Here is a 22,319-nt window from a genome sequence, read left to right as displayed (position 1 = left end):
AAGTATTACTTCATCTTACAGCATCTTCACTGTAAGACCTGAGTAGGCATGTTTACAACATTTTTATTTTTATTTTGGCCAGAGTGTCCCTTTAAGTGTTTATGAAATTGTTGTTCTCAATGGCTGGGTTCGCCACCCATAATCCAGTGATTGTGTAATTTTAAAAAAAGGTCAAATTAACCACATTATACACCGATCAACCATAACATCGAATAATTGACGTGGAATAATTTATAGAACGGTTTAGACACATTTATGGGGCGGCTATGGATCAGGTGGTAGAGCGGGTTGTCCACTAATCGTAGAGTTGGCGGTTCGATTCCCGGCCCACATGACTCCACATGCTGAAGCTTCCTTGGGCAAGACACTGACCCCCAAGTTGCTCCCAATGGCAAGTTAACATCTTGCTCACACACACACACAATCAATTCCTAATGTGATGTAAGATGTAATTATTAATAAAAAAAAAAGGGGGGATATATTCAGAAGTCGGTATTTTTAATGTGTTTTAAAGACACCTTGCAAAAGGGGGGCCTCGGTCAAATGTTAATGCCATTTGGGGGGCCTTGCCCTGGAAAAGTTTGGGAACCCCTGTATTAGGCAGCAAGTGAACAGTCAGTTCTGGAAGTTGACGTGTTGGAAACAGGAAAAATGGGCAAATGTAAGGATCTGGTTGACTTTGACAAGCGTTTTTGACAAATATATTATTATTATTTTTATTTTTTTGGATTGGCTCCGGTTCCTACGGTTAAAAAATTCATAGCGGATCAAAATTTTTATCTGTGTGTATGTTTCTGCTCTTTTTTTCCCCCCTCTACAATCGCCAAGCGAATTTTATTTGCAGTTGGTCTGACTGCGCCTTAAAAACAAGACTTCACAACGTTTTATCCCATGAATCTGCTCGAAAGTTCTTGCGTAAGGTTGATTTGTTCCCTGATTCCAAATCCAGAAAATTCACACATACTGTAGACACACATTAGCCTAATATTTTCGGGGAAGATGACATTAAATCAGGCCTGCACACAGCTGCCAGGTTGCTAAAGCGCGAATCTAGGTTTGTGAGGATGTCCGGCTGTAAATCAGTCTCAGGAATGGTGAGGGGCTCGAGGTTCGGATCGAGGTTTTCATCGGGTTCTTCATACGCATAGCGGTGTGGCTCGTAATCGCCGATCTCCTGTTCTTGAGTCTGGAGCAGGAGGAGGCTCTGTAGTGAGCAAATCAAAACGTCAGCACTATATATTGCTTGATATAAAACTCATTGACTTGTGCAACGTAAAATCGAGTAGGATTTATCTGTCAGTCTTTTATTTAATCTTACTGAAAGAAGGATTCCTAATCATGAATTCATCGGTATGTCTCAACATGATTTCTGTTTGTATCTATAAGATCAGGTTGGTTAAAGCACAATTACTTACAATTATATTGTAAGGTATAAACATCATTATTGGTGATCAAGTGCATGTGTGAAAAAAAAAAAATGTCCATGTCAAGCGTGAAGGCAACCGTAGAATGCACTGAAAGAATGCTTCAGCTTTATCACTGAGAAATGTCTTCAAATTATGAGTCTGTTTACACTCACATAATTATTTAATATATGTTAAATAGCAAAATTTGCCAAGTTACAGTGGCTCTATTACAGAGCAAGAGGCTGTGTGTTTAGCATTCCTGTATTCTCTATGTACATATCGCTCTTTAATTCACCGGACTATAATTACTGTTGCTCATTGGCTAATTACTAGATTTAATGGTAGGCTTATGATTTGTTTTGCGTCTTTTATATGAAATTCATTCTAACCTATAAAATCTGTGACACTGGGTCAGAAGGTCTCATAAAAGGTAATAAAAAGTTTAAAATAGCACAGCATTACCTTATCAAGTTGATTTGACAGGACCTGTTTATAAAAGTCATCTGTGTAGTAAGTACGGCCGTTTTCGCCCACTGATGTCTATTTGAAAGAAAAGACAAAAGAAAATCAACATAGATGTTTCCAGGCATCAGCATCAGAATAAGTCATAACATCTAAATGATTTAATAAAGTAATGTATATACCAAATCTGAGGTTTAAACCGGATAACTTAAAAGATGGCCTTGAGGACAAAACCTTTCTGAACAAGGAACTGACATTTCTGAAATATCTGAAATTGCTCATTTGAACTAATTTCGAAAAGGAGTTTACTGGCATGATCATTTTGGCACATGCAAAAACGCACTGACGTTTTATTTGATCAAAAATGCCATGTTGTCATGTAATTGTAATATTAGAAACTATAATATAATAATTAAATAAAAGACGTCAATGCTTTAGTGCAGTGGTTTTCAAAGCGCTGGCCGCCAGGGGGCGCCCGGGGGAGCTCAACAATTTGGTCGGAGCCGCCAAGCCCATCCCTCCCACTAGTATGTTCTCTCTCTCTCTCTCTCTCTCTCGCTCTCTCTCTCTCTCTCTCACACACACACAATCAATTTCTAATGTAATGTGAAGATGTAATTATTAATTAAAAAAAGGGTATATATTCAGATGTATGTATTTTTAATGTGTTTTAAAGACATCTTGCAAAAGGGGGGCCTCGGTCAAATGTTAAAGCCATTTGGGGGGCCTTGCCCTGGAAAAGTTTGGGAACCCATGCTTTAGTGTATTACCGTCATGTTATCATTTTGGATCTGACGATATGAGTGTCTTGTAGAACCCTGAAAGTAAAAAATACAGGAGCCTCATCACATTAGACAGGACAGCCATTATATATATATAAACTGTATTTCGTAATGGTGAATGAAACTACATACTTTATGAAGCATAGAATTCTGTTTAGAAAAGCCATTGGACATCATCACACTTCTCTGGCTCGTGAGTAACTGGTATATTTCATATGGGAGCTTTATGAAAAAGAATAAGAAACACATGCAGTTGAAAGTTGTTTAACCCTTGTAGCTTGTATTGGTAATGTCATATACAGAAACAAAACATGCCACACAAACACCGCTCATTATGAATCATGACCTTTGTTCCACAAAATCGATCATAGTTAACTGGTTAAATGGAACACAGCGACATCTGAGAACACTGAAAAAAAAAAAGTAATCCTATCAAAATAGTGAGGAGAAGTTATAATGAATTGTATTATTTTGCTCTGTGCCTTTACGATTTGAGGTAAAGTATATAATATAGATAGTATACAGTGATTATAGTAGATATAGTATTTATTTAAATAACATACACTCTTGAAAATGATATATCTACAGAAGTGGCCGTTAAAAATGCGAGAGAAAATGAACGTGATCTCGCAGTAAGCCGCGGTACGCTGGGATATGTCGCTCAGTCAGTCAGTCAGCGCTGGCGAGACAAGACCGTGAGGTGGCATATTCTTTAAGCACACACTGATTTCTAAAGGTGTAATGAACATGATATTACGTTACACAGAACAGTTAAACCAATGACCTCATCTTAATTGACAATATGTTATGTAAAAGCTAAGGCTCTCATATTTGACCAGTGTTTTATTATAGAAATGTTATAGTGACAGTAAGTTTATAATTTCATTGAAAAGTAATGGAGGCTAGCTGGTGTGTAACTCCCCTGGCCTCAAGAGACGCACCAGTGACCTACAGTATGCTATAGGTTATACGCTTTAGAGTTTTCTTTACCGCATCCGCCTCCCATACCGGTCGACGCTGGTTTCGAGCCCCATTCGGAGCAGGTACCTTATATATAAGGTATATTTGATTACCTTGCAGTCTGTGCCTGGCATCTCAATGTTGGACTGAATGAGATTCCCAGGACCATCATCATGCAGGATCATGGTTTTCACTGGCGTTTTGCAGAACATAAGAGCCATCATAAGCATCGCTGTCAAACAAAAATACATTCTTAAGTTGTTTTACTCGTTAGAGTCATATTTTTACAGCGTTACAATGTGTTTTTTTGTAATTTGGAACATTTGTAAATTATAAGTGGAAGCTACACCAACTCTATGCATAGTGATTATATACAGTATAGGCTCTCGGTTCTTTCTTTCTCTCTCTCTCTCTCTCTCTCTCTCTCTCTCTCTCTCTCTCTCTCGCTCTCAAAGTCAAAGTCAAGTCAAAAGGTTGCTTTATTGGCAAGACAAATATTAACATTCGTATTGCCTAATCTTAGGTACAGACAAATTAGAAAATAACTACAGAAATGAATAAGTAGAAACATATATGAACGCATTCAACGGTACAGTCGAACAGAAACACTAGTAACGAGGCTCATGGAACCCTGAGAATAAAAATAAATAAATAAATAAATAAATAAATACAATAACAACCCCTCTCTCTCTCTCCTGCTCCTTTCACTATGAAATCAAAGACTAATCGGTAATCTTTTACCTTTATCCACCAAAACAACCTCATAAAGTTTGAATTTTGCAGCGTATTTTATATTGAAGTTGTATCCATCAGTATACTGTATAGGTCCTGCATCTCAGCCTTACCTAGCAGAAGCAGGAAAGCGAAGATCATTACTCCAATGGCTCTAAGACTCGGCTGGACTCTGAAACTGCGAAAGCTGCAGTTGAAATTGCCGGTGCAGTCACACACAGTGATGGACAGGATTTGGACCGAACCGTAGCGTTGGTTGTCTGATATCTTGATCCTAATCCTGTAATGGCCTGCATAGACTGTGTTCTCTTTGACCAGGTTCACAGTCGTCTCTGCAGTGAGATCAGATTATTATTATTATTTTTTTTTTTAAAAAAGTGTTCCTCCTCTTGTTTGCTCCTCTCATAGTCACAAACAAAAAATGGCATTATATCAATTCACTGTGTTTCTGCATGAATTTCTTCCAAGCGTGCTCTTGTGCCAACTCTTGTAGACCTACGCTCATGTGTCCACAGTATATAAGTATATAATTATGAAGCATCTAATCATGGGGATTCTTAAATCTCCAACCATGAGACCATACTGTTAGATATATTCATTTTCATCTGCTTTCTAGGTGACAAATGGTAAATGAAACATTTAGTGATGATTGCTTTTCAGGAACTGTACCATTGATTGGCTCAAGCTTCCATTTTCCTTCCATTCCGTCGTCTTCCATTAGCTCGTATTGAAATGGTGCACTGTATGGTGGAAGGTCTGGATCTACAGCAGAGATTGTAGTCATGGTTTTCTCATCTGATAAACACATACTGACTGTATCCACCGCTAACTTTGGTACGTTATCGTTCTCGTCTATTAACTGGATGATCAGAGTCCCAGTGCTGGTCTGTGGAGGCTGAGCTGTAGGTCAGGGGAGAGAAGAATGAAAGCTTTTTGAAAAATGTAATAATAATAAGTGCCTCATTTGAACGTTCTTGCAAAGAACTGTGAGAAAGTTGATATGCTTAATGAAACGGAAGCAAGGAGAGGTGTTTTTTAATTGGTGGTCTGAAATTAATAATAAAAATGAACTAATTAATGGAACTAATTACTGAAACAAATAACAAACTAATGGGATGTAGATTGTGATAAAGTATATACAACAGATATAAAGCTACTAAACCTTCAAGCTTGAGTAAACTACACAAGTCAAACCTGACTATACAGCATTTATAAAACTTTTATAGAAGTCTTTTCCTCTTTTCTGACCGTAGCCATAGAATTCATGCAAAAGTCGATTTTTTTTTTGCATTCTTGGTATTGAGAAACAGCCCGTTTTCCTAATGTTGGATGAACTTTAACGACTTTGTTTACACCCTGCCTTTGGGTCCCTTTCATTAAAGCTGTCATAACAAAATATCTCAGTAAACCTAAACTCATGCATTTGTATTAAAAATAAATAAAAAAAAGTCGAAGTCATCCTGACTTACATGGCTTAATACGTGACATAACTGAAGATTAAAATAAATAAATGAATGAAAAGTTATTATAAAGCAGCAGTTTTCAATTTTGTCCACAAGGGAGCAGTGTGGCTGCCGGATTTCATTCCGACCGGTCAGGAGTTACACCTGCTTCCACTTGTGTAATCAGTCCTCTTGGGTTCCAGTCACTTATCAAATGTGCCTCCTATTTGGCTGGAATGAAGGCTGGCAGCCACAACAGAGCTTTGCAGATAGGATTGAAGACCCCTGTTATAAAGCATCACATGCACTGTGTCTTACCTTTATTCACAGCATGCACGATGACATCATATCTACTGTGGTTCACTGATGGTGATTCTCTGTCCATAACTTTGGCCACAGAAACCTGACCAGTTAATGAATCAACAGTTACCCAGTTCTCTTCATCTACAACTTTAACAAAGCTAGATGAGAGAGAGAGAGAGAGAGAGAGAGAGAGAGAGAGAGAGAGAGACTTTTATCATGATCCAATTCCAGTTCTTGGTCAAAGGTAAATATACACATACTATATAGTCTATGTGTAATGTTCGGAGAAAACCTGTCAGATGTCACAGTCATTACATTCTGGAAAACAGCCACTGGCTTTGAAGAAAATTGTATTGTTCTTTGAGCAAATATAGATATGTTTAACCAAAGTGATGGACATGCCTTGCCTAACCTTGCCTTGGCGTCAAAGGTCTGCAAAGATCACACTGTTTAAGGAGCGTTTAACAAGTGTACACTGTAAAACCGGATCAGTTCATTTAACTCAAAAAATTTGAAGAAACTAATTACCTAAATATTTTTTTTAAGTTGATAAATCAATTTCTTTAAGCCAAATACACTTAAATATAACAAGTTTGAGTTAAATTGTGTGTTATATTTAAGAGTATTTGGCTTAAAGAAATTGATTTATCAACTTAAAGATTTTTATGTAATTAACGAGTGATTATTTTCCCCACATATTTACATATTGGTGCAAAATAACATTTATTTCGCGTTCTACCGTACAGCAGTGTGAACGCTTTTGCACTGTGCTGTGTATTTCTTATTCTCGTCGATGCACGTTTACCGGGGCAGAAAATAAAATGGAGATCCTTAGATCTATTTTTTTCCGCCAGTTTGTACATAAGCAGACCCAGAAATTACCTCACACACTCACAAATGATGCACTTCTCTCAATCTCTGTAATCATAACGATCAAATTCTAATGGTTAAGCACAGTTAAACATAATATATTTTTTTTAAATAAAAGGTAAGTTTCACTTACTGAAATGAGTTTCCATATGTCTTATCCGGGTCTATGACTGTGAAAGTTTCCAAGAGCGTTCCGATTTTTGCATTCTCCGTGATCAATCTTATTTTAACAGGTGGTGCAAATTCTGGAGGGTCATTGACGTCGTCAACAGTGATAGTGACTGGAAAAGGCTTAACGAGGACAGACACACTTGCGTTCGACTCTACGTCCCATAGGTGCAACGGTGTACGAGTTTTCACCTTACAGAAGAAGTAAGGCAGCTCATTTTCCACACTAACCAACATTTTTCTTGTCGTTTGCTCCTCGTGATCCATTGCCTGTGTATTTACAGTAGTAAAACAAGAAAACACTTTATTTAAAGGATGCCTACATAGTTCATTTATAACACATTCATAAGCTTGTACAAATGAATAGACTACCAATGCTGGAGGATTCATGCAAAGCTTATATCAAAGCATGTATGATGTTATTGTTAGTTATGTATGTAATGTTGATGCAACTTTGTCTTTACATGGAAGGGAAAACACCAGCCATCGATTGTCGTTGTGTTGACTGACTGAGATACAGTGTCATTGTACTTCTTTATCCATATCCTCGGCTGTAAGTTATTAGCACAGTGAGAATGCTGAAGAAGGTACACATAGCACTCTCTAAATGTCATACCTGTGATTAACACTTTAGTTTGAGGGCGTTAAAATCATTCGTTTGGTCGGTATGGGGCTCCATAATCATTTTTTATACAGATTAACCGATCATTCAATTCCATGTTCCTATAAAAAGTAGCTATGATCATAAAGAATTGGCCCAAATGTCTTCACCTGCCATCTTATCTTTCGTCAGGTGTACTTACGGTATCTACTTCTTAGCCTGATTCCAATACAGATTCTTATTTGTGAAGTCCATATGCCAGCCAAATGCGTGATTTTAATTCGTTCATACTAAAGTGTTTACATTCATAACACTCATCTGTCACTCATATCAGCTCATAAGTGTGACGTTAGGAAGAAAGATAACGAATCACGTTTAACAAGATAGAGAAAAAGAAGTACAGTAACACAATATCGCAGTCAACTCGTAGTTGCGTAAAACATCCAATATCATACCACTTATTTTGATGTAAGCCTTTCATAAATTTTCTAAAATTGCTTTAGTAAATATTTATCAAATGCTTATGAAAAAAACCCCCAACCCCCACCACTGAAAAAACAAAAGATAGATATACAGTATCTCACAAAAGTGAGTACACCCCTCACATCTTTATGTAGAGCAACAATTCTTTTATTCAGATCCTCAGAGAGTTCTTTGCCATGAGGTGCCATGTTGAACTTCCAGTGACCAGTATGAGGGAGTGTGAGAGCGATGACACCAAATTTAACACACCTGCTCCCCATTCACACCTGAGACCTTGTAGCACTAACAAGTCACGTGACACCGGGGAGGGAAAATGGCTAATTGGGCCCAGTGTGGACATTTTCACTTAGGGGTGTACTCACTTTTGTTGCCAGCGGTTTAGACATTAATGGCTGTGTGTTGAGTTATTTTGAGGGGGCAGCAAATTTACACTGTTACACAAGTTGTACACTCACTACTTTACATTGTAGCAAAGTGTCATTTCTTCAGTGTTGTCACATGAAAAGATATCATCAAATATTTACGAAAATGTGAGGGGTGTACTCACTTTTGTGAGATACTGAAAGTTGGCTGTAGCTGATAGGTGGTAGCATTAGCATTTATTCAGTTTAAAAAACAAAAACAACAACAAAAAAAAAACCTATTAACAATCTCAATGCTTGCACTAACCAGCTATAAGCTGTAACTAAACTTAAAACTGATCAAATTTAAATAAAATAATATAGACTATGTGCTCTTTGTTGAACAGCAGCTGAGACACTTACTGAATTCTTGTACAGTGAAGTAGCCCTGATACACAACTCATTGTTTTTACTTTTTTAATTGATACCCCCATTCATGTTTTTTTGAGTGAAGACATGCACGGCTTTATCTTTTTGGCAAGCACAGGCACGGGAAGCCCAGGTGCGTTCGATAAAGATGTTTTGTTTCTCTGCTCTGAAGTTAGACAGCAGGCTATTTGTATAGGACACAGAGCATGAAAATATTACGAGATTCGATCGTGAAGCTGCAGGTGGCACGTTTTCCGACAGACGTGTCAACTGTTAAACTCGGTAGATATTGCTATTGTTCGAATCGACTGGCGAGCCTCAAATCTGTTGTTAGTCTTCTCAAGCCTAATAGAGGTGCAATTTTACATTTTAGTAATTTAATAAAGGTTTAAACAACTTAAACAGTTATTGTTGTTGCAGTGTCATGGTTCCAAGGTTAGTTATTGTGTATGAGGAGATGGTTATCTAGCATTTTTATCAATTCTCATTGAATCTGATCGAGTTCCTTAATTCAGTGGTTCTCATCCCTTTTGTGTCCAGCTGCGACATGCCAAAAATGTAAGGTAGATTTTGTAACTCCTTCTCTCTGGACTCTTTCCAATTCATGCTACAGTGTGCCAAACGATTTCGTACAAAGATGTCAAATAACGTTTTCCTTCACTTCACTTTTTATCAGTGGTTTTTGTTTCAAAAAAGTCAATTAATACCATGACACCATCATAATTTTTTTTTTTTTTTTTTTTTTTAGAAAATGCTATACCATGAAAATTTCACACCGTAACACCCCTACACAATATAACAGAAAACATTAAAATAAGATCTTAGGTTGACAGTTTTACAACTTGCATATTTCTTCAAAAACCACACAAGTACCTTTATAACAGTCAGGATTCCTTCATTGGTTTTGGGGTCTGTGTGGATTTTAAAATAGTTCTCCGGATCTCCATGAAGAGTGAATTTAGCTTTCCATGCTGGTGAACCTCGACTGTCTTTGTCGCTGACCTGCAAGCGCAGAACTTCCACTCCGCTCTCTCGTTCTTCTATCTTTCCAGGACCCTGAAGGGTGCAAAGATATAATAATATGCTGTCAATAAACACTGGACATTTAACGTAACATTTATAATTCTAATGATACATTATTGTATGGCTTGTTATCATATAACTGTCCAGAATCTCAAGATCTAAGAACTAAAAAAAAAAAAAAACAAACCCATACGTTTCAGTTGATTTGCGTGAAAAACATACTACATTTACATTTATTCATTTAATGTAGATATTTGTATCCATAGAAATTTAATGCAAGCACCAGGCTAATGTAGCGAATGTAGCTAACACATATAGGCTAGCGTTTGCTCCGATTTAATAAAATCGTTTTTAAAGATGTAGCATTTAAGTTGATGCACAAATTTGAAACCTTTCTGAATTTCTACCTGGTAATTCATTAAAAAAAATCATTATACACTTCATGAGCAGATTGATATGTTATTTTGCTTAATATAGAATTTGTGTAATAGTTTAAACAGTACTCACTGTGTGACCTGTGATTTCAGGGAGGTGATTGTTTTTGTCGATGATGTTCAGGACCAATGTGCTCGTGCTGGACAGCTGCACTTTTTCTCCACTGTCTGTGGCTTTGATCAGGAGAGTATATTTCTGTGCTTTCTGGAAATATACAATTTTTAACTTTATTACAGATTTGGAAAATTGGCCCAACAGTCTACAATACTGCCACATCAATTAACAAGACTAGATCCGTTTTGAATAAATGATAAAACCGATATAGCCATTGGAAATGTATGCACTTTACAATCAAGCTACACTTCCTAGTTTGAGTATTTATGCGTTGTAACTGAGAGAGAGAGAGAGAGATGTATACATTTGGGAATACTTCAGATTAAATAAAAGCCCAGCATTCAATTTTGACAAAAGCACTGCTATGTGAAAAAAAAAAAAGAATTAAAAAGTCTGCACACCTCTGTTAAAATTGTTGTTTTTTTGTGTGATGTCAACATCAGCAAAAAACACCACCTTTAAATTGATATAGCAACCAAAAAGACACAAATAAATGTTTTACAAATCATAAATAACCGGTTGCAAAAGTGCACACACGTATGCAGTACTTGTTGAATCGCCTTTTGCTTGTAATACAGCACTCAGACATTTTGGGTAAGAGTCTACTAACTTTTTGATCAGCGCAATTTGATTGAGCAAGTTTATTGCACTCTTTCTTGCAAAAATGCCCCACATCTATCAAATTCTGAGGGGATCAAGTTATTCCACAGGTTTTTGATAGGATTTAGATCTGGGCACTGACTGGGCCATTCTAAAACACTGATCTTCTTGGATTTGGATTTGTGCTTTGGGTGGTTATCATGCTGGAAAGTGAAATTTATGTTGTCATCAGCTGTCGAAAAGAAGCCTGCAGGTTTTGTGCCAAAATAAACAGATATTTGGAGCTATCCATGATTCCCTCTATCTTGACTAGAGCCCCAGTCCCAGCTGAAGAGAAGCAGCCCCACAGCATGACACTACCACCACCATACTGTATGGTACGGCATTCTTTGGGTGATAAGCTGTCGTGTTTTGCGCCAAACATATCTCATAGAATAATGCCGAAAACAGTTCTACCTAGGTCTCATCAGACCATAAGACATTTTGCTACATGGTTTGGGGTGAATTAGGTGGGCTTGGATGTTTATTTTGTAACCATCCGACTCCTCAACCAAGACATGTGACAGCCCAGACGACACTGTCAGAGTGTTGCCCCATTTTCTCAACTCGTTGATGATGGCCTTCATGGTGTTCGATGGTGCATTGACTTTTTGGAAATCCTTATGTACCTGTCTCTTTATGATACCTTTTGACAATTTCGACAAAGTTCTTTCTGGACCATGACTTCAGCAGTTGGATGAAACCAATGTGATGTCAAGAAAATCCTACAGAACAACTGATGTTTATTTGAGTTGAATTAGAATCACTTTATGTATGGCAGGTGTATCAGTATGACGATTACTTTTGAACATGAGTTTGAATGGGATTGGTTAATTTTGAGCACAGTCCCATACTCCATTATAAAAGGGTTATTGTGGGGTTTTTTTCCCTTAAAATATTTCCTTTTGTTTTTTTTTACTTAGATTTTGTTGGTTGCTACATCACATTATATAATGGAAAAAAAGATCCGACATGATTTATCTTGATGTCATTTTTGTTTTGTTTTTTCCACAAAAAAAACAGGTATGTGTAGACATCTTATATCCACTGTAACTTAGCAATAAAACACTACATATAACAGAGCACTGAGTTGTTTTTACCTCATAGTCCAAGCAGCCTTTGAAGTAAATATTTCCCGTGGTGTTGTTTTGAGTGATGTAGAATTCGACATTATCTGTTTTGGGGGTGACCGAGACGAGTGCAAATTTGAAAATGCCGTTGACTGTGGTTGGGTCGTCGTTATCTGAAGCGGAGACTGTGGTAACCAGTTCACCTGTTGAGAAATTTTCAGTGTTAATAACGAACAAATGAACATGATGTCATTCTCTAATTCACACTAGTCAGATTGCATGAAAATTCCAGGCTAGTTATGGTTAAGGTTAGGGGGTTGATTTTCCTAACTTTTCTTACAAACTTCATACATATAAAACCACATTACCTGTGTTTACATTTCTTTAAGAATCAATTGCAGCAATGGTTTCATGATGCATGATCCTTGTCCTATTTTACCTGTAACTGAGAAATACCTCTGTTTTTGGTAAACTCCGCCCTGTATGTATCACTCTTGGTCAGCTGTGAAATATGTCCTTAAGTCTGTAGTTACATCTGAGGTCAGAATACTGATGTGCACAGTTTCTGTATTAAATATTACTTAAAATACAGTGCAGTATGATGCACAGGCTTATGATGAAAAGTGGCAACATGTTTTACAAGAAATGGCATTGCAATTGTATTGATTTACTTACTGATTTACTGATTGATTTTCCCCCATTTTCTCACCATATTGGTCACCTGCCAATTCCTCCCACCAGCCAACTCTCAAAACTTTCATCTAGCTTTTTTTGAGCCATTCAGAGATGGATTTACTCCTACACTTTCTATCATTGTCTTGCTTCATAATCCAGTTGCACTTGAGTTTCAACTTATGGAGTGAAGAGCGGACATTCTCCTTTAGGATTTTCTAGTAGAGAGCAGAATTCATGTTTCCTTCAATTATTGCATGTTGCCCAGGCCGTGAAGCAGTAAAGCATCCCCACACTATCACACTGCCTCCACCATGCTTGACCGTAGGTATGATGTTCTTTTTGTGGAATTCGGTGTTTGGTTTACACCAGATGTAACGGGAGCCCTGTCTTCCAAACTGTTCCACTTTTCACTCATCAGTCCACAGAACATTCTCCCAAAAGGTCTGAGGATCATCAAGGTGTGCTCCGGCAAAATTTAGAGAAGCCTTAATGATCTTCTGGGTTAGCAGTGGTTTTCACCTTACCACCCTTTCATGGATGCCATTTTTGCCCAGTGTCCTTCTGATAGTGGAGTCATGAGCAGTGACCTTTATTGATGCAAGAGAGGCCTGTACGTCCTTTGATGTTGTCCTGGGCTCTTTTGTGACTTCCTGGATGAGTTGCCGCTGTGCTCTTGGAGGAATTTTGGAAGGTCGGACACTTCTGGGAAGGTTCACGACAGTGTCGAGTTTTTCCATTTGGAGATAACGGCTCTCACTGTGGTTCTCTGGAGTCCCAGAGCCTTTGAAATAGCTTTATAACCCTTCCCAGACTGATGTATTTCAATCACCTTCTTTCTCAACATTTCTGGATTTTCTTTCATCTTTAGCATAGTGTGTTACTGTGTAAGATCTTTTAACCAACTTCATGCTGTTGTAAAAGTTCTATGTAAGTGTTGACGTGATTGAACAGGGTTTGCAGTAATCAGGCCTGGGTGTGTCTAGTCCAGCTGAACCCCATTATAAATGCAGTTTCATAGATTTGGGGAATAAGTAAATAAGAAAAATACATTTTTATACAGGTCCAGTTGGTATTAGATTTTTTGTGGGTACTTTTATGCTTCAATAAATAACATTATCATTTAAAAACTCTATTGTGTATTTATTTAGGTGGCCTTTGTTTTATGTTGCATTTCATTTGAAGATCTAAAACTATGCATGATATATACACAAAAACAGAAGAAATCAATACTTTTTCACGGCACTGTAATAATGTTTCATACTTATAAAGCAGCAATCAAATCCTGAGCCAAGTGAATGACAGTATATAGTGTAGACAATTATAAGGTATTATTATTATTATTATTATTATTATTATTATTATTGTTGTTGTTGTTGTTGTTGTTGTTATTGTTTTCACCAAAACACTTAAACTTCTAAAAAGAAGCAAGTAAAAATATTTTGTGATTGTTGTTGAGATTAAAAATAGTCCAAACTGGTATATACCAACGTATTAGATATAAACTGAGTAAACCTGAACAGCACATAATAAACGACTTTTTATGTCGTTTAAAGTCCTAACATTATGTATTTTAAAATGTTCGATTGTGTTGATATTAATAATCGTATTTATTTTGTAACATAGTAGCTAAATGAATTATATGAATGCATCGTATAGTGTTAAGTCACCTTGAAGGTGCGACTCCTCGAGTGTTGTTTCATAGTAAGGAAGAGTAAAAAGAGGAGCGTTATCATTAATATCCAAGATATTAATCACCACTCTGAGGTTTGTGTCCAGCTTGTGATCTTTATCCCTTGCTTCGAATTTGAACTGCAACAGAGACATGAATATAGTGTTGGATCACTGGAGTAACTGCTAAATGATCTACACAGATATGGAATTTGTTTTTAAAAAATCTGTTTAAAAAAAAGTGACATAAAGGTTCAGATTGAGCTACTGTTTTATGTTTGATTTCTTATTATACATGTTCATTTTTATTTAACTTTTTTTAAACAGGTGTCAGAAATGAATCTTATTCTTAGGGTGTGCTATTGTAGGAAAATAATCAACAATGTGGTGGTGTGATAAAGCTGCTATCACTCTGTTACCACTCCAAAGGTGATTCTTTTCCTATAACGGCATGTCCCAGATTGTTTTGTTGTACCACAGCGATCTGCAAACACTCGCAATGTTCATTTATTACAGAGCAACATATCATAATTTGTAGCTGTTTTAAGTTGCATTTAATTTTGTGTGGCGACTTCAAATAAGCTTAATTCCTGTTCTCACTTGCATTACAGCAGCTTTCCTGTGTCTGGAAGTTAATAAGACAAAAAACATAAATACAGCTTATCGTGCAGCTCTTCAGCTTTATTTTATTGCTGAACTTTATTGTTACAAACCTGTTACTGGCGACTTCTTACATAAATGTTACAGTAAGCGGCATCCTATCAACAATAACGCACTATTTACATCTGGTTTAGAAGAGTGTCTACTATACAATTAGTGGTTACTATAGTGACGATATTGTATTAGAATGAGTGCGTTAATATAAACATGTGATTTGCATTAGCTCAGCAAAGCTGCCATTATAGAACATTTATGAACATCTTCTGACCAGTTAGAATCGAGAATTCAGCAGTGCTGTGGTATACATTTTGAATATGTTTAATGATAAATGGAACATCTACGGTAGGTAAAATGTACCGTGAGATTTCGGTTGGTCTCGTAGTCGACCTTCTTATGCACGAGTACTTCACCAGTTCTGAAGTTGATACTCAGAACATCCTTAGGGTCCTCATCAATACCCCTCCCTTTGAGAAAGTACCTTACCAAATAGTCTCGCTCCACGTTTATCTAAAACAAAACCACATACAAAAAGAAAGGATATTATTATTATTGTTGGGGTGCATGGTGGCTTAGTGGTTAGCACGTTCGCCTCACACCTCCAGGGTTGGGGGTTCGATTCACCGTGGCCCTGTGTGTGTGGAGTTTGCATGTTCTCCCGTGCTGCGGGGGGTTTCCTCCCCCAGTACAAAGACATGCATGGTAGGCTGATTGGCGTGTCCAAAGTGTCCGTAGTGTATTAATGAGTGTGTATGTGATTGTGCCCTGCGATGGATTGGCACTCTGTCCAGGGTGTACCCCGCCTTGTGCCCAATGCTCCCTGGGATAGGCTCCAGGTTCCCTGTGACCCTGAAGAGGGATAAGCGGTATGGATGGATGGATTATTATTATTATTATTATTATTGTTATTAATAATAGTAGTTTATTTGAGTAGTAGGCTGTGTAGTTGAGTAGTAGGCTGTGGTTCAGGTGGTAGAGCGGGTTGTCCACTAATCGTAGGGTTGGCGGTTCAATTCCCGGCCCACGTGACTCCACGTGCCGAAGTGTCCTTGGGCAAGACACTGAACCCCAAGTTGCTCCTGATGGCAAGTTAGCGCCTTGCATGGCAGCTCTGCTACCATTGGTGTGTGAGTGTGTATGTGAATGGATGAATGAGACACAGTGTAAAGCGCTTTGGATAAAAGCGCTATATAAGTGCAGACCATTTTCCATTTACTTGGTCACTTTGATTGCAAATGCTTTGCAGTATTATGTTATTGTGTATTAGCGGAAAATGACTGGCATTCTCTGTAATTAGATGTGCATCTAGGATGTTGGTGCTGATTATGGACTTGATGATGATGTGACTGCTGCTGATGTTTTATTGCTGTTTTACTGTCTTCGATTTATCTCAGTATCTCAAATTGGCATGATAGTAGTCCCCATAAAAAAAAAATCAGCAATGACAATTATGTTTTCAAATAAAATTTGATTGCTGATTAGTGATCAGGAGTGATAATTCAGATAGGTGTTTTATTGTCATTTGGCATGAGGTCATGATGTCCTTGCCACACTTTTTTTTTTTTTTTTTTTTGGTGAACTGACGTCACAGAACTGTGTTTTTATACCACTGGGTTAGGGCTAGAGTTATGATTAGGGTTAGTCATGATGACTTGCACTCTTATCCTTCATTACGCAGCAAGGATTTGTATTTGAATTGAGCTTTTCTTAATTCCATGCAAATTTGTTATGATGAAGCATTCGCTCAAAGGATTCCTTGGACCAGTCCTATAGTGCATGCGATCACAAGTTTAGTTCCTACCGTTAGTTCCCATTTACTCTTGCTTAAAAATGGACAAAAAACTGGGGGGAAAAGCCTGTACATTTAGATTGCTTTCCTAATCTGCCAAAAAAAAAAAAAAAAAAAAACTAGCATGTAACAGGTAAATCAACAAATTTTCACACTAACTTAGAAGCTATACATAGCTACACAGGTCCTTGAAGTACTTGAAAAATGCTTGAATTGAACTTTTTGAAACAATTGAATATGAACACTCAATTTATGTGCCCTGTGCCGCACTCAACAAAACACTCAACGCAATTTGACAATTTGATTTATTTCCGTGTGTTCCGCATTGACGCTGACTGAAATCTGAGATGGCTATATAGAAACCCATAAACAATAGCTTAGCAACATTTATGATCACACCGACACCAACCTTCTCATTGGTGAGAGTATGACTGGCTGATTTAGGGTTCCTGGGTCTTTCAGGCATTGTCTTTGAGACTATGATTTCTGCAATGGAGTTGTTTAGCTTAACTTCTGATTAACACTAGGGTCACTTCAGGAGTATTGGGATCACGATAAACTGTTCAATGTTCAATAATTAATAGAATAAGTATAGTTCGAGAGCTACCGAAACGTCCCGCCAATAACCGCACCGTATCTCAGCCTCACAGAGCGAACTCTCGGGTTTACTAATTACACTCCTATGTTTACTTTATACTGTAGATGTTTGTCAGTAAGTCATACAGGATGATATCATCGAATATAAGAACACAACGTGGAAACCTGCTACACACTCCACCGTAGTACTAAATGTCGAGCTAAATGTTTTTGCATGAAGAAGAGTTCATATTGCTGAGACTTGTTTGCTCTTGAGCTCTCATTCATCTTGATCTAAGCTTACTTTATCCATAGTGATCTAACAGCCATGAGAAAACGGTTCATAAACACATGAGACAACGGGACAGGTATGTTTACGTGTGTTCTGCTTGCCATGTTGGTATACGAGGAGAATCATGGCACACAAACACTCTGCTCTGCTCAGGTTTGTCGAATGGTTTTAAGTAAGATCATCTAGAAAGTGCTATATTTGTAGAGGGACAGGGTGTTGATGAGATCAGCACAATAGCATTAGTTTTCAATTGTAAAGATTACAGTGACAGAAAGAATTTACATTAATTATATATCTCCGTTTTTGTTTAGTATTTGCTTCATAAATAGTACAGTACTACTGTATATACTGATTCCATAGTGATTTATTTTTCACGGTTTCTTCTCAGCTTGTACAGGTTTTATACAAATTTAAACAGTATACTATGACAAAATAGTGCAATACTCACCGTGCCAAGTATGTATGGGAAAGGGCCGTGACTTTCTTCCTCTATAGTGAATGAGTCAATGATCCACGCTCTCTTCTGCCTGAATTTGCTCTGGGCGGACACCATGACTACACACTGAGTGAGAAAAAGAAAGCCGAGATAATGGTTGTATTTAGTTAACATTTTAAATAGAAGTGTTGGGAAAAAAGAAATGGGCCTGCACTTTGAAAGCCTACATTTAACATCAAATAAGAAAAGCAAAGTGGAAGGAATTGGCTTGTGACGACGATAATATCAATATTTTGGCTTTATCTTGCAAATTGTGCTTGCGTTGGGATAAAAATGAAAGGTCGATATCAGTAATCACATAACAAAGTCTGCTTAAGATTATATATATATATATATATATATATATATATATATATATATATATAACAAAACTATTATGGGAATGATAAATGCAGAACCATATATATATATACACACACACACACACACGCACACAACCACAATTCCAAAAAAGTTGGGACGCTGTGTACGTTGTAAATAAATGTCAATAAAAACAGAATGCAATGATTTGCAAATCTCATAAACCCATATATTATTCACAATAGAACATAGAAAACATATCAAATGTTTAAACTGAGTACATGTACCATTATAAGAAAAAAAATAAGGTCATTTTGAATTTGATGGCGACAACACGTCTCAAAAAAGTTGGGACGAGGGCAAAGAAAGGCTGGGAAAGGAAATGTTACTAAAAAGAAACAGCTGGAGGAATATTTTGCAATTAATTAGGTTAATTGGCAACAGGTCAGTAACATGACTGGGTATCATCATGTTATTCCATTTAATGGTACGTTTACTCAGTTTAAACATATGATATGTTTTCTATGTTCTATGTTTCTGTTTTTATTTAAAATTATTTACATTTTACACACGTATATAAAGCAATAATTAAATATCTATTACTAAAAGGTTGGTTTTTGGAAAAAAAAAAACAAATATTTATGGAAAAAAATAAACAAATTTAGAGCAGCAGTCAAGAGATATACAAGCGTCAGTAATTGCTGCTTATTTCATAATGAACTACCAAATCATTGCTTTATTATTGCTTACTAATTACCAAGTACTCATTAGTAGTTGGTAGCAGTGTTGTGGTTATAAACAGTATTTAGGATAATTTAATCAGTTAATATAATAAATTAAAAGGATAAAGGTAATTTAATCAGTTAAACATAACAATAAATAAATAAATAATACAGGCCTTTAAAGAAAAAAAAAAAACAACAACTTACCGTCATGAAGAAAATGATCATCGTTGTTATTATCGTCCTCATGCTGTCTTCATCGTATTCCTTCTCTAATCTGAGCGTAGCTAAATAAGTAGAATGTGGATAAAAGTTTTCTCTTCTTGTATTTGAGCGTGTGTGTGTTTGTGTCTTATCAGTTCCCTGCCGGTTATAGTGGGAGGAGAATTCAGATGAATTTCTCTTGAAATCCTGCAGACATTATCTTTGATAACACCATAACAACTGACCCATGGCATTGTGTTTCAGTGTCACTGTGTATCATTAAACCAGTTTTTCAGCAGTCATTCCGTGCTTCAGTCATGTTATTCCGTGTACTATCAGCTTTACAATCAGTTTTCTACTTAAACAACTTTCACACTGGACTTTTTTTTTGTTGTTGTTGATTTTGTTTGTTGTTGTTGTTTATTCCTTTACCACCAATGCATGTTTTGCACATATGGGATATGGCTGATTTTTATTTATTTTTTATTTTTGTTACAGTAGCATGCTTCCATAATTTGAGAAAAGTAATACGCAAAAAAGCTCAGAGAAATATGAATTAATTATTTACCTCAACAGCTTGTTTATTATTTGAGACATTCATCGGTATACAATCTGATTCAAATTCAAATTCTCTTGATTTTCTGCCTTCGGAAGGCAAACGTCCTCCTCGTACAGTGGTGTAACAAATGCCGTCCAGATAAATAGGCATTCCTCTCAATATTTGTGTTTCCAAAGCCAAAGCTGCCTCTTCCATGCCAAAACTTGATGCAACGTTGGACATTAATAATAATGATAATGATAATTATTATTGGCTAGTTAACCTGTACTAGTGAGACCTCAGTGGTAGAGTTGCAATGGTTACATTGACTACGTTTACATGGACAGCAGTAATCTAATTACTGACCTTATTCTGAATAAGACAATATTCTGATTAAGGTGTTTACATGAGTCGCCTTTAGAATACGCCTTTCATGTTCCCTTTACATGTTATAGAACATAGATGGATTAACGTCACACGTCATTACGTCCCCGCGCCACGCCGTCCGACGTCCCCTCCAGAATTTCACGTATCGACATACAGTTGGTCTTCGTTATGGTACCGGATACAGTTTTGGGTGTTTTTATTTTTAAGTTTTACGAACGCTTCGAGTGCAGTTAATTATTTATCGTGCTATACATGCAAATAGACGACTGCTTGAAGCCACGAGCTGCGTCCCAAACCGAAACCGCCTACTTACCTACTATATAAAAGTTCATGACCACATAAAGAACACACTGGGTAAGAGCTGATATTTTTTACTCACCTTCGGTTGAAGGTAAACATACAGTGCCCTCCACTGTATAATATTGGCACCCTTGGTAAATATGAGCAAAGAAGGCTGTGAAAAATTGTCTTTATTGTTTAACCTTTGATCATTTATTGAAAAAAACATAATAAAAATCACAAAAATGCTCTATCAAAAACAACACAGGTTTATCCAAAATATATATATTTGTTAAATATAGGTGAGCAGAAATTATTGTCACCCTTTTTGTCAATACACTGCTACCTCCCTTTGCTACGGTGAAAGATCTGAGTCTTTTCCTATAATGCCTGATGAGGTTGGAGAATACATGGCAAGGGATCTGAAACCGTTCCTCCATATAGAACCTCTCCAGATCCTTCAAACGCTGGTCGACTCTCCTCTTCAGTTCACCCCACAGGTTTTATATGGATTTAAACTTATTGCTGTTATTTTAAAATGTGCAAAATGAAAGAGTAGGTACATCCAACATTTTGACTATTAGTCAGGTAGAACATTATTATTATTATTATTATTATTATTATTATTATTATTATGGTAACACTTTACAGTAAGGGCACATGAATGATCATAAATTCATGCATGAATTACGCATTACCTGCATGCATTAATATCTCATGAATCATCAGGAACTAACACGAGTTCCAAGTCTTTCATTCATGACGTCATGGATGAACGACACCTTAATTAAAACATTAACTAAAATGAGTACATCATCATGAATTATGATTTATTACACATGATCATGATGTAATTGGTCTTTACTATCCAGTGTGGATAAAGCTACGGTTAGGGTACGTAAATCATCATGAATTCATGCATGAGAAAAAAAAAAAAGCATTAATTCATGCGTGTAAGACTACCTGAATTATTAAAGGAACATACAAAAATCCACATTACCTCATGCATGCATGCATACAGGCTAGAAGAGTATATCAATTAATGTGAGAACTAATGTTTTTCATTATTTATGATCTGAGCCATCAAGCATGTTCATGTCTTCTTCATAGTAGCCTGCAGGTAAATGGACAGACCCCAGAATTAGCCAATCATAGCACATGGTACATGAATTCTGTTGACATCCAAATATAGCAGTCATCATTAACTAAGCATTACCTTGTCATGACTTCATCATGTGTGTGGCCCCTCAACTAAAGTGGTGAAACATTGATGAACAATGTGTTACTAATGATGGCATAATTGTGAAATGACACGGATATGAACGTGAAAGCCTTTACACACAATGTACTGTGGACACAAACGGACTTTGATCTTAACTTTACTGCTTCATTCTTAAACAGTATAAGTCAGTTAAATTCAACAGCAATGCCTGGGAAGAGCTGAGAAGGAAGTCAGTACATATACCATGAACTTTA

At 36.8% G+C, this 22,319-nt stretch overlaps 1 protein-coding gene across 1 annotated transcript; it reads right to left on the bottom strand.

The window, feature by feature from the left end:
- Positions 1-976: 976 nt before the first annotated feature.
- On the bottom strand, positions 977-20,903 carry LOC128619493 (cadherin-like protein 26). The gene is made up of 16 exons (XM_053643700.1): positions 19,643-20,903; positions 18,366-18,479; positions 15,621-15,770; positions 14,603-14,744; positions 12,291-12,463; positions 10,510-10,641; positions 9,853-10,035; positions 7,091-7,395; positions 6,103-6,245; positions 5,012-5,242; positions 4,456-4,674; positions 3,724-3,842; positions 2,783-2,872; positions 2,639-2,686; positions 1,869-1,946; positions 977-1,204 (listed from the first exon to the last, which is right to left on the bottom strand). The coding sequence occupies exons 1-16, from the start codon at positions 19,682-19,684 to the stop codon at positions 977-979; spliced, it is 2,397 nt and encodes a 798-aa protein (XP_053499675.1). The 5' UTR covers positions 19,685-20,903.
- Positions 20,904-22,319: the final 1,416 nt, after the last annotated feature.

This window comes from Ictalurus furcatus, chromosome 15, assembly GCF_023375685.1.
Source record: "Ictalurus furcatus strain D&B chromosome 15, Billie_1.0, whole genome shotgun sequence".
Taxonomy (NCBI): Eukaryota; Metazoa; Chordata; class Actinopteri; order Siluriformes; family Ictaluridae; genus Ictalurus; species Ictalurus furcatus.
This window is presented reverse-complemented; position numbering and strand designations above follow the sequence as displayed.

Coding starts and splice junctions, on each gene's coding strand:
- LOC128619493 (XM_053643700.1), bottom strand. CDS start 19,684: ATGAGGACGATAATAACAACGATGATCATTTTCTTCATGACG. Junction 5,243..6,102: donor CGTGCATGCTGTGAATAAAG/GTAAGACACAGT, acceptor CCTGACCTACAG/CTCAGCCTCCACAGACCAGC. Junction 2,873..3,723: donor TGCCAGGCACAGACTGCAAG/GTAATCAAATAT, acceptor TTTTTCATAAAG/CTCCCATATGAAATATACCA.